This window comes from Otolemur garnettii, unplaced genomic scaffold (genome assembly GCF_000181295.1).
Source record: "Otolemur garnettii isolate 467f Iridium unplaced genomic scaffold, OtoGar3 scaffold00022, whole genome shotgun sequence".
Taxonomy (NCBI): Eukaryota; Metazoa; Chordata; class Mammalia; order Primates; family Galagidae; genus Otolemur; species Otolemur garnettii.
Genome location: NW_003852417.1, coordinates 9346093 through 9358688, shown reverse-complemented (window position 1 = coordinate 9358688; position 12596 = coordinate 9346093). Strand labels below are relative to the sequence as shown.

Here is a 12596-nt window from a genome sequence, read left to right as displayed (position 1 = left end):
GTTATACTGTGCAATAGATTTTGCTCTGTTCCCCCATTCAGCATTTACAAAATATGTTCACACTGCTGTTGCTCTCAGCTGATGTGTAGTACGCCGCAGGGTGCGTCTATCATATTTTCCTTACCTATCTCTTAGCGATGAACTACAAGACTGCCTCCAACACCCACACCATAGACATCCGGAGGCATGTCCCCTGTGGCCCTCTGCAGGAGTTTCTTGGGACCATGTACCCAGGAGGGGCATGCAGAGGGCATGTGTATGCTTCTAACTCAGCACCACTGGACTTCTCTCCAGGATTACTGCACCAGGCTGCACGACCATAGCAGTGAGGACTCAAGCAGGTAGCAAGGTTCTCACATGCTGGCCCACTTTCTACGTTTAGTTTGTGAAAAGAACTGGAGAATCTGCTGGAGGGTTTGTTTTTCATAAGTGCCCCAGATATCCACGTTTCATGGTTCCTTCATGAAGGTCTTCACATGTCACCTCACCACCCTATTGCTGAGTCATTGCTATATCGCCATCACGCTCCTTCTCTCTTACCTTGCTGTGTGTGCGTTTCTTCATAGTTCCTACAATTGGATGTGTGTGTGTGTGTGTGTGTGTGTGTGAATGTCTTGTTACAGAAACAGTAGGTGAGCAATGAAGATTTGTTAAGAAGGAATTACCAAGAGCCTGGTTTAAGCAGTTGCTGTCCTGAGGACCCCCCACCCAGGTCCTCACTCACCCGTCCTCGCTTCGGAGGGACACTATTGGGAGGTACAGAACCTGCCCCATCTCTCTCTGCCTTCCCTCTGGGCTCACCATGGGGATTAAGGGAATTAGGACTTTCTGTCAGCACTAACGACTGTCCTCTTAGGGGGCAAAATTTTGTTTCCTCAAGTGTCTCAGGTACCACTGGTGCCCTAAGTGCTTGTAGTGAGGTTTGCTTGGTCACACTTTCTTGTTAAATGGATGAATGAATGGGCCCTGGTCTCCAGTGGCATTTAATGATCCTAAAACAAAGAATGATTAGTTAAAAAAAAAAGGCACTCAATAGAAAATGCTTAAATGAATAACATAGCACTGCACTCTGGGTTACGAAACCCCCTCGAGGACAGGATAAAGCCATAGTGTGGCAAATTAAATTTAAATTAATTAAAATGAAATTTAAAATTCAGCTCCTTAGTAACACTAGCCACACTGAAATGCTCAGTGGCCACAGGTAGCTAACACGCTGTGCAAATGCAGAGGTTTCTATCCTCAGAGAAACTACCACTGCGCAGTGCTCTGTAAAGGAGCAACTTCTCTAGACAGGTTCCGGAAATGCAAACCTGCTTTTAGAGGTTTTTGGTTTTTTTTTTTTGAGACAGAGCCTCAAGCCATCACCCTGGGTAGAGTGCTGTGGCATCACAGCTCATAGCAACCTCAAACACCTGGGCTTAAGCAATTCTCTTGCCTCAGCCTCCCAAGTAGCTGGGACTTCAGGCGCCCGCTACAACGCCCGGCTGTTTTTTTGGTTGTAGTTGTCATTGTTGTTTGGCAGGCACAGGCTGGATTTGAACCCGCCAGCTCTGGTGTATGTGGCTGGTGCCTTAGCCGCTTGAGCTACAGGCACCACCTGCTTTTAGAGTTTTTGATGGAATCTCTTCTGCCTTCTTCAAGATCGAAAGAGTCAGGAGGTTGGTTCTAGCATTAGAAATAATAATTTCTGTTATTTTTGTGTACTTGTGGGAAGACAGATTCTTTTTTCCTACTGGCTTATATTGGAGGAGACCTCTCGGCCCACTGGGTGTGTGCGCAACTCTACATAGTTGTGTAGAACATATGCCATTAGCACCAAAATCACACTGAGATAAAATTTATTATCATATAATGAACATTTTCTCAGAATGAACAAATCTTCTGTAATATTGAAACTTTACATGCCATATTAATTGTCCCTCTTTAGGGGGCCTGGATGGAAAGTTGGAAAGTTGCTTTTTTCCTTTTTCTTGTCATTAATTCTTCAAATCCTGAAGTTGTGGGTGTTTAAGAGTAGATTTAGTAAGTTCTTGATAGCTGACCCTTGATTATTACAAACATCTGCTTCAATTTAAAAGTTGGAAAATAAGAATTAGGGGGGAAATCAAATGTTATAAATTTATTTGGGACATTTATTGCCACCACTTTGGAAGCCTTCGAAAATTCAAGCAGAAACCAATACACTTTCATCTTTTTTTTAACTTTCAACAAATAATATCTTTGTGTATATGTATATATAGATAGATATACTTAATTAATGAATTTAACAGGGTTTTTAAGTTTTATACTGCATTCATCCAAAACAGCTCTTTCCAGATTGATAGGATGCAAATGAGGTAAGAATTAAGGCAAACCCAAAAGGCATGCAAATGTAGTACATTTATATTCACTGATAATACAAGCTCTTGTGTGTGGACCAGACATAGGAGCCAAGGGCCCCTGGGTGTGTCTGTCCAGTACTATTTTACAGGAAGGTGGTGACACAGCTTATAATTATTACATAACTGTGGGGGTCTCAGTGCTACTAACATTATGTAATCAAGGAGACACGAGCATTAGCAAAACATGAACAAGAAATCAGATAACTCTTTGTAGCACATTTCTGCCCAGGCTTTGGAAGAGGAGGGTTTTTATGAAATGATATTACACATATCACATTGTGGCAGGTTGTTTGTTTTGTTTTATAATATATGCTTTTAAAATTCATTAGCAAATGACATTCTCATGCACACGAGTGTTTCAAACACAAGAAGCAAGTCCATTTATAGGTAGTCCAAGCAATATTTGTGTGTGTGTGTGTGTGTGTGTGTGTGTGTGTGAATAGCTGCAGACTGAATGGAACATTGAGACTTTTGTGCAGTCCATAGCGTTGACACCAGCTCATTTCTGAATGTCGCACTGGAGAAGTAATACAATGGAAGGGTCGCTCTTGGCAGCTTCTTTGAATTCATCCAGTGTAATCTGGTCATCTTTGTTCTTATCCATCTTGCTGAAAATCTTGTCTACTCGCTGCTCGGGCGTGAGGCCGTCCTCATTCATCTTCATCATGATCACAGTGCCCACCATTTTGTAGATAGCCTAGGGAAGAGAATGTCATAGATGGTATTACCAGAAGCCCAGGAGGACAGAGAGCTCTTTTGCCTCCGATTCACCTGACTGGATCCTACTCATCTTCCACATCTCAATTCCCCTTTCCCCAGAGGAGGTTCAGTCCTTGTGCTGTACAATCCCCTGGCAACCCACACTACCTCATCCATCAGAATACATCTCCAACTCTATTATAATAAAGCATTTTGTCTTCCCCACTGAAGGGTATATTCTGTGAAAGTAGGAAGCATGTATTTTGCTCACTCCTGCAAGTCTGGGGCTTGGCACAGAGCATGGCACAGAAGTGGTCTTCAGCAAATATTGATTGAATAAAAACCTCATTCTCTTGCTAGGACATGAGATGTGGGGCAAGGGGAGCTAAGTGAGGGTCTGGTGAAAGTGAGAAGAGAGATCATAGAGTTATTCCAGGATAGGATAAAGAATTTAACTTTATTTCAAATGACTCCTTAAATGCTATTCAATAAAAGAGTGATATAGTCAAATATGGGTGACTTTTGTGACCAATTAGATACAGAAGAATTCTGGATGACTCCCAGCTTTCTGGCTGGAGGAAGTGGGTAGGAAGGGTAGCTCACCAGTGAGATAAAGATAATGAGTTAGGAAAACTTTGGGGGAAGAAAATGATGCGTTCAATTTTAAACATTCTGAGTTTGAGGTACAGATAAGATTCAACAAGCACTAGCCCTGGAGATTTAGGAAAAGATAACGTGTGACGCTAAGACACTTAGAATCTGATAGGGCAATCAAGTCAAGTATACCATTACAGCTGAGCTCTGAAAGAAGTTGTTTAGAAAGAGTTGTGGGTCAGGAACACTGTTTATAAGTTAAAGAATAGAGTGAGAACATTTCAATAATATGGATCAGTTCATGGTACACAGTTAATTTTCAATATGGGAATTTCCTAAGTATAAAGTTTTTTTTCTTAGACAATCACATTAAAAAATAAGTGCCCTTCTACACCAAGACTTGCAAGGGAAGGTTCCAGCAGCATTACGAATAGCCTCAAAGTGGAAACAACACAAATGTCCATCAACTGGTAAACAGATAAATAAAATATTATGTGTCTACATAATGCAATATTATTTTAGCAATGAAATATTTAAAAAATGGAAGGGAAACAGGGAAACGGATATATGCTGCAACATGGATAAATCTCAAAGTAAAAGGACGCCAGCCACAAGAGGCCACATACTGTATGATTCCATTTATGTGAAATGTCCAGAAAGGCAGCCAACTTGCCTAGGTCTGGGGGTGGGAAGGGGCCTTTGGGCATGAGGGATTCTAGTGGGGAAATAAGGCATTCTAAAATTAGATTATGGTGTGGTTGCATCTCTACATTTACTAAAAATCATTCAATTGTAGACTTAACATGAGTGACCTTATGGTCTGTAAGTTATAACTCATAAAGTTGTTTTTAAAAACACCAATTAGAGACTAGCAAGTGTCCCATTTAAAAAGTTAAAATGCCTATTGAGAGAAAATAGCTTAGGTCTGTTCACCCTCATAGCTAGAATGCATTGTTCTATTGTAGAAAAATCTAAGAAATTTGTCTTCAATAGAGGAAGACTATTGAATTTTCAGTTTGTGGACAATTGTCAGATAGGGATCTGGTCAGCCTCAGCCTGAGTGAAACACAAGGCCAAAGCAGAGACTGTGCACCCTGGGCCCTGGGCCTGGCATTTAAAAGGGGACAAATGACGTGTCTGTATCTATGGAAGCTGCTGCTCTCATTCTGGCCTTTAAAAGGAAGTCAAAAGGCCTTCTGTGAGGCAACGGATAGGAAGACAGTCAGCAAGACAAATGTGCTATTAATAAAGTCAGGGTAATAAGAAATATGAACACAGCGGTCCATCCTGGACCTCAACTACGAAAATGGCAGAGTCTCATTAACCACATCTCTGATGCAATCCTGCAACGTGGCCATGAATATGATAACTAAGAAAGGATGTTCCAGATGCAGATTCTTCTTGCTGGTAACATCAACAAGGTCCAAGGGGATGCCAGAGTTGGAACTCAGTATGACTATGCCCTCAGTGAAAATATGAAATTCCTCTAGGCACTACCTGGGTGTATCAAGATGTTAGTGTGACCTCCCCTACAGACAGGGTATGTTATTGTGTGTGCTTTCCTAGTTAGAAATAATCATGTTTCACGTATTCTCTCCTTCAAACAGAGTATGTGTGGACCCTGTAAGTCTGTGCCTAGCATTTTAAGTCAGATAGACTGTCCCTCAGGGGGTTATGTGGTCCTAGGCCATAATTTTTTTCCCATGGATCCCACCACTATCAGCAGCACCTGTTTCACCCTATTATTACTATAATAATAATAGCCTGTTCACTTATCTGGGCACCGGCCCTCGGGTCAGCAGGCTCCTTGAGAGCAGCCACTCATGGCTTTTTATGTCTGCCTCTGCTACCTTGCAGGGAGGCTGGCACCTGGAGAGTGGCTGGTTACAGGCTCTAAGAACTTGGCAGTGGGGAGGGGGTGGAGAACTCTGGGGTAAATGCACCAAGAAGGATTTTTGGACAAGATGAGATTTGAAGGGTGAGAAGATGATGATGGACCCAGAGCCCTGAAGGAAACTGGGTGAAAGAGATGGTGTGAGCGAAAGTGCTGGGTCAGAAGAGCCAGAGGTGACAGAGAGGCCAGAGCTGAGGGGAAATGCAAACACACTGACCTCGGAGCAGCTGCATGGATGTGCTGGTGTGTGCCCGGGCACAGGGGGCCTGCTTTGGAAAGGTTCTTGGTGGAGTGACTGAGGAGCACTGAGGCCCAGCAATGCTTTACTGACAGCATCACTATAAGGGCACAGGTGGTTGGCCATGAACAAGGTGAACCTGGAGGCAGGAAAAAAGTAATGGAGCAGGTGCTGAGGGCCAGAGCTGGTGGAGGAATGGAGAGGGCAAAGGTCAAGCAGGCCAAGATGAGCAGAGAGGGAGCAGCCGGTGCCCCCCGGGCTCCAGGTTGATCAGGTGAAAATGGCTGAACGCTGAGGGGGATATTTTCAGAGGAAAGAAAACAAAGCAGATGCTTAAAGACAGTCTTGAGAAATAGCTACCATTTATAGAGAATTTGCTGCAGAGAAGAAGTGTGACAGGTCTGAAGTATTCCAGCAGGCCTGGATTGTCCTTATTTATTTGGAAGAACACAGAGCCTTTGTGCTCTAAGTCCCACAGCCAGGAAGTGCAGAGCCAGGGCGTGATCTTCAGGCTCCCTTCTGTGGTCTCAATGTGTGTGCCCTCCCAGATTCTGCTGAAATCCTCTCCACCCAGGGGCTGGATTAGGAGGTAGGGGCCTTTGGGAGGTAATTAGGTCATGAAGGTAGAGCCCCCCAAAACACGATTAGTGTCCTTATGGAACAGGCCTCAAAGAGTAGGCCTACCCTGTCCACCAAATGAGGACTCTGCAAGAAAGTGCCTCTGTGGACCAGCAAGCAGGCAGGTGTCACGAGATACCAGACCTCCGTGTCTTGGTTTCAGGCTTCCACCTCCAGAAATGTGAGAAATACATTTCTGTTGTTTATAATCCAATGAGTCTATAGTATTTTGTGATAGCAGGCCCAGGGGACTGAGACAGTCCTCTGACTGCTGTCCCAGCTGTGACGGACTACCTTTCCCGACCTGCCTTCCCCTGCAAACCAACATAAAGCAAACAGCTGTTTTCAGACTTTACAACTGACAGAGCAGGGGAATGTAGTAGAAGAGTCCTACAATCTCCCCCAGAGGCCTTCCTGGACCCCGGCAGGGGAAGGATGGCCCCAAGCAGGGCCTGGATCTCACCCACTGGAGGAGACAGATGAGAGTTGGCAGTGGAGAGGCTGAAGGAGCCAGAAATGCTGGGACAGAGGACCAGACAGGAGGGAGCTATGCACAGATAGAGCCCCCAAATCTGCCTTGGGGTCTTCCTAATCTTCACCTGAAAACTAGGCTGCACACAGAGGATGAAACTCCACAGAGGCGTTTCTGAGCAACATGCTGAACCCCTCTTGGTACTCACACAGGTTGCAAAGCATTCCCTCTCTGAGTGCAGAGAGCTTGTGGAATATCTGGGGCATTCCGTAGCAGGACCGTTGGCTGTTTCTCATCTTTTTAAAGCAAAGCCTCTTGCAAGGGTTTCCTGCACTGGCTTTTCGACTTCCTCCACTCCCATTCTCTTGGGTTACTCCAGTTAGGAATTTGCCCCCCACTCTCCTGACACTCTTCTGGGCTCATTTACCAATGGCCTCCAGGTTTTCAAATCTAGTTGCCAGTTACGGCTACTCATTCTGCTTCTCCCAGCAATAGCGTTTGGCGGGGCTGTACCTTCCTTCCCCCGGGAGCTTTTTCTGCATCTCCCTGCAGAACTTCTCACTCTTAGCTTTTCCCTTTGACTTCATCAACCATTCTCTCTCAATCTTCTTTACTGACTGCTCCTCATGTTCCTCACTTCTAAACATTAGGATGCCCGAGGCTCAGTCTTTTCCATTTACACTCTCCCTGGAGAGTGTAAGATCTTATATACCTTTCTTCATTTAAATGCCTCAATAAGTCTCACAGAGCAAGCCAGGGGCTGGTTCCCATCAGCCCAAGCAGAGAGACCTCACTGAATACACCAGATCATCAATAATGGTTCCTCCCTGGTAACAGGGCTCTCTAGCTTGGAGGAAAACCTACTGTCCACCTGCCCTAACAAAGCTGAAAAACATGCCTTGAAAAGATCACACTAATCCACGCGTAACTTACCTGTCAAAACAACTCTCATCACTCTTTAAATGAATACAACAAAGTATGAATACTATAATGTAACACTCACAGTGCCTGGAAACCAATACAAGTTATTAGACTTGTCGAGAAACAGGACAGTGTGACCCGTAACCAAGTGAGAAATCAGTTCATTAAATCTGTGCATGACAATGCCTGTGTTTAAGAGGGAAAAGGAAAGAAGATCTAGAAGTTACAGGGAGTTGCTGAGAGAAAGAGAAGCAACCTCTGGCAGCTAGGAGCTGGCCTGTACAAGCCGCTGGGCCCCCAGGCCGCCATGAGCTGCCTGGCCCACATGGTAAAGACTGGATGTTTTCATGTCAAACAACCACTTTCACGTGCCCACGACCATGATGGAGCAAGACAAAGCCAAGACAGCTATGTCATTATGTCTGAACAGAGACAAAGCATGGTCCAGGCCACAAAACAGCAAGTGTTCCTGCTCCCTGCTATCACCCGTGACTACTGCTTCATCACCAATTGCAGCTTTGCCTTGGTCTGCCTGCCTCCTCCTGGCTCTATTGAGACTCCCTTTCATAGGGACAGCCCCACTCTCTGACAGTCTCCAATGCGAGTGGACCCCTGCCTCCTCGCACCCTCCCAAGTCCAGACCCCATAAGTCCTCTCTGACACCCTCTCACTGAATTGTTCCTTGGTGAGGGTGTAATGAATTCAACTTGTGCAGTACAAGTGTGGTTTGGGGTCTTTGAAGGGCACTGGCAAGGGTTAGAGAGGAAGGTTGGGGGAGGAAGGAATCAGTGGCCAATGGGAAAAACAGGCTGGAAGTTAAAGAGGATCATGAATGTGAAAGAGGAAGAAAGATGAGACAATGAAGCCGCATGTTTAGATCTTCCATATTGTGTCTCTTCTGTTAGCCTGTTTGGAATAGTATAAGAGTATTTCATTGATGAAGTGAATACAGAGGACTGAGACATTAGTTGGCCAGGTATGTTGGAAGGGAAGGAAGGGCGTGGAAGATGGAGGAAGAGTCAAAAGAGAAGAGACTAAGATGGGTCTCTTGACTACAGACTAAGAGACTAAAGAGGCCTGAGCAGGCTGCGGGGGCTGGGGCAGGCACAGCACGGCTGGTGTGGGGGCTTTGGCTCTTGTTTCTTGCAGTCACCCCCATTTTCATCTGGGATCCAGCTCTCCCAGATCTCAGGCCTTAGTGCCCCCGGGCTGGGACATTCCTCTTCTTGGGGTGACAGCGGTTGAGGCAGGGGTGGGCTCCACACTAAGACGCGATCATTCCTCCACTGTTGGAAGCCTGCCAGCCTCCAGGTGGGTCTAGGTTTGGGAATATGGCACTGAGCAGTCAGAGTGCTCCCGGCAGCGCTCACCCTCAGTCACACCTCTTCTCCCGGTGAGGCGACCTGGGAGCTGGGAGAACGGCTGTGGCCAAACCCTTTCCGCTCAGGGTCATACCGTATTGGGATGGGGCTGGGAGGGCACCCTGCGGGGTGGTGGCGTAGTGACCGGCGCCCCGGAGAGGCCCTGTTCCGGGCAGAGCAGGAGGAAGTAGGAGACACCCCCCGCCTCCCGCCCGCCACTGAGCGTTAGAGGAAGGCCACGCAGACGGCCACTCGGAGCACAGCAGGCGGGGAGCTGGACGCGGAGTCCGGGGACACTCGCAAACACATGGCGAACAGCCTGTTTGCTGTGAAATGATGGGAGCCTGGAACGATGCCCCTGGGAGCAGAGATGAGGGGCAGGGGCGGCGCAGCCTGCAGAGCCGGGCACACCGCGCGCTGGACAGACCCAGCGGTATCATCTCGGGGCCCAGCGAGGCTTCGGTTTGCAGAATCCCGGGTAGTGAGCGAGTGAGTGAGCGAGTGACAGGCTCTCACAGCGCCCAAGGGCAGTTGACAGCGAGGGCCCTATAGCAGTGGGGACCCGGGAGCCGCCGGCGCGGCCCCTGGGGTCTGCACGTCTCCTCCGGGGCCCCCGCCCGGCCTCACCTCGATGATCTCCAGCATCTCCACTCGGGTGATCTTGCCGTCGCCGTCCAGGTCGTACATGTTGAAGGCCCAGTTCAGCTTCTGCTCGAAGCTGCCCCTGGAGGTGATGGACAGAGCGCAGATGAACTCTCGGAAGTCGATGGTGCCGTCCCCGTTCTTGTCGAAGGTTCGGAAGGCGTGCTGGGCGAACTTGGAGGCGTCTCCGTAAGGGAAGAACTGCGGGGAACAACCGGAGCAGCGTCAGGAGAGGAGGGGCCCCGGCGCGTCGGTTCCCGCCCCGACAGCCCCGCGCCCCCGCGCCCCCGCGCCCCCGTGCCCCCGCGCCCGTGTGTCCCAGTGTCCCTGTGCCCCTGTGTCCCGGTGTCCCTGTGCCCGTAGGAGCGTGCGGCCCGATGCGGGAGAGCAGGCTCAGGCCAGGGGACAGCGATTCCCACCTTGCTCGTATATATATACACCGGCCGCTCCTCGGTTCTTGCCAGTGGGGCTGGCGACACCTGGCTTTGGGGTTGGGGGTTCTAGAATCTGTCAACAAGCACCAACCGATGCTACAGGTCCTCCTTGGCCGCATCTCTGGTCAGTGCCCCAAGGACAAACGCTGAGGAAGGCGACACACTTCTCTCTCACACGGGTGGCTGGTGCTGCGTGAACTTCCACACTCCTCTCAGTGTGAAAATCCCGTGTCACCGCCCAGCGGGGCTGGGGGAGGGTCCCTGCACCTGGTTTCTCCCGCCACCAACTCAGTCCCCAGACCACACTCATCCTCTCCCTAGCCGAGGTTCCAGTTTCTGAGTTCTTTTTACAGGGACTTTTCTTTTGCAGAACAGACACTTAAAATCCATTAAAAATAGACCATGACTGGGCTTATTTGAGAGAGACACAAAATGGTTTCTTTTCAGAACCAGCAGTCATCAGGGGTGCGTGGGAGATGGAGAATGGACACGAAAAGGAAAAGGAGGCAGAGGGGACAGGAGGGAAGACCGCGGGGAATGGGCACGAGGTGGCCGCGGCCTCCCATGGACAGAGCCTAGGCCCGTCACTAACACCAGGTAGTTCTGATAATTAACAAGCAAAAGGAGAATGTAGGAAAAACTCCTCAGGACATTGGTCTAGGTAAAGAATTTAGGGGTCTAGGTTAAGACCCCCAAAACAAATGCGGCAGTAATAATAAACGGAACTCAATTAAATTAAAATGTATCCGCCCACCCAAGGAAATAATCAGCGGAGTAATTAGACAATATACAGAATGGGAGGAAATATTTGCAAACTACACTCTAACAAAGGTCTAATACCCCAAATCTACTCAAATAAATCAGCAAGAAAAATAAATAACCCCATCAAAAAGTGGGCAAGAGATGTGAACAGATTTTTTCTCAAAAAATGGGCATGGCCAAGAAACATATGAGAAAATAGTCAGCATCACTGGTGGTCAGGGAAATGTAAATGAAAACCACATGAGGATACCACCTTACCTTTATCAGGGTGGCCATTAATAACAAGTAAAAAAAAAATCAATAGATGTTGACACAGATCTGGTAAAAATGAAATGCTTATACCCTGTTGGTGGGAACGTGAGCTAGTACAACCTCATTGAAAACAGTATGGAGACTCCACAAAGACCTAAAAGTGTAGCTACGGTTTGATCCAGCAATCCTACTACTGGGTATCTACCCAAAGGAAAAGAAGTCATTTTATCAGAAGTGAAAAAGACACCCGCACTTGAATGTTAAACACAACATAATTCCCGGTTACAAAGATGTGGAATCCACCTAAATCCCCAACAATGGATGAGTGGATAAAGAAAATGGGATATGCACATTCACACCCCTGGGGGCTACTCAGACATAGAAAGGAATGCTATAATGTCTTTTGCAGCAACTTGGATGAAACTGGAGACAGCCTGCACTCAGGTATGGAAACACAAGTGCCCCATGTTCTCACTTACAAGTGGGGGCTCAACCATGGTCACAAAGTGCTTGTAAAGGGCATTGAAAACTGGCAAGGGGGGAGAATGGGAGGAAGTCAGGGATAAAAAATTACCCATCAGGTACAAGGTACACCATTCTGGTGACAGGCACACTAAAAGCTCTGACTTCAGCATGATACAATTCATCCATGGAACAAAAGACACTTGTACCCCATAAATCGATTGAAAAAAAAATTTTTTTTTTTTTTTTTAGGCAAAAAGAAATGGATCACGAACAAAACCAAACAAGCGAACAAGCCGCAAAGCCTAAAACAAAACCAAAAACAAACCACGTACTATTTAAAGGAGGGGCAGTCTGTATGTGTTTCTGGATGACTAAATCCAGCAGCTACAAGGCCTGTGATGGGGGGGGGGGCTCACTGGCATTCTTGTTCCTCCGTAAGTTTTGGCACTTGCCAAGTGGGCCAGGCTGAGCAGCCTCCACACAGACGGCCTCTTGGTGCCCACTCTGAGCCATCCCCCTTTAGAAACCATTGGTCTATCTTTCGCAGTGTGCATCCTGCTCTGGGTGTCACTGAGCTCCCCTGCCCACTCCTCCTACACCTACAAGCACATTGGAAGGTAGAAAATTTCCCTCCAGAAATAAAATATACATTTCCACAGAATGATTCAATATGTGAGGCCCAGAGAAGAGCCAACCATTCCAGGGGGAAGGAGAGGCCAGCTTACGCTTGTGTTTCAGTAGCACCCACTGTAGACACCAAGATCGGTCGCAGGTTCTATTACTACGTACCAGATCAGCACACAACTATTACTACGTACCAGATCAGCACACAACTATTACTACGTACCAGATCAGCACACAAC

At 47.3% G+C, this 12596-nt stretch overlaps 1 protein-coding gene across 2 annotated transcripts in view; it reads right to left on the bottom strand.

The window, feature by feature from the left end:
* Window positions 1-1824: 1824 nt before the first annotated feature.
* Window positions 1825-12596, bottom strand: part of VSNL1 (visinin like 1) — a 105548-nt gene continuing 94776 nt past the window's right edge. The window contains exons 3-4 of one of the 2 annotated variants that reach the window (XM_003787407.2): window positions 9806-10021; window positions 1825-3078 (exon numbers count right to left, since the gene is read on the bottom strand). In XM_003787407.2, the coding sequence (XP_003787455.1) occupies window positions 2881-3078; window positions 9806-10021 (414 nt within the window). In that variant the 3' untranslated portion in view covers window positions 1825-2880. The remainder of the gene's footprint in view (window positions 3079-9805; window positions 10022-12596) is intronic. The other variant, XM_012803767.1, reaches the window with a different exon arrangement.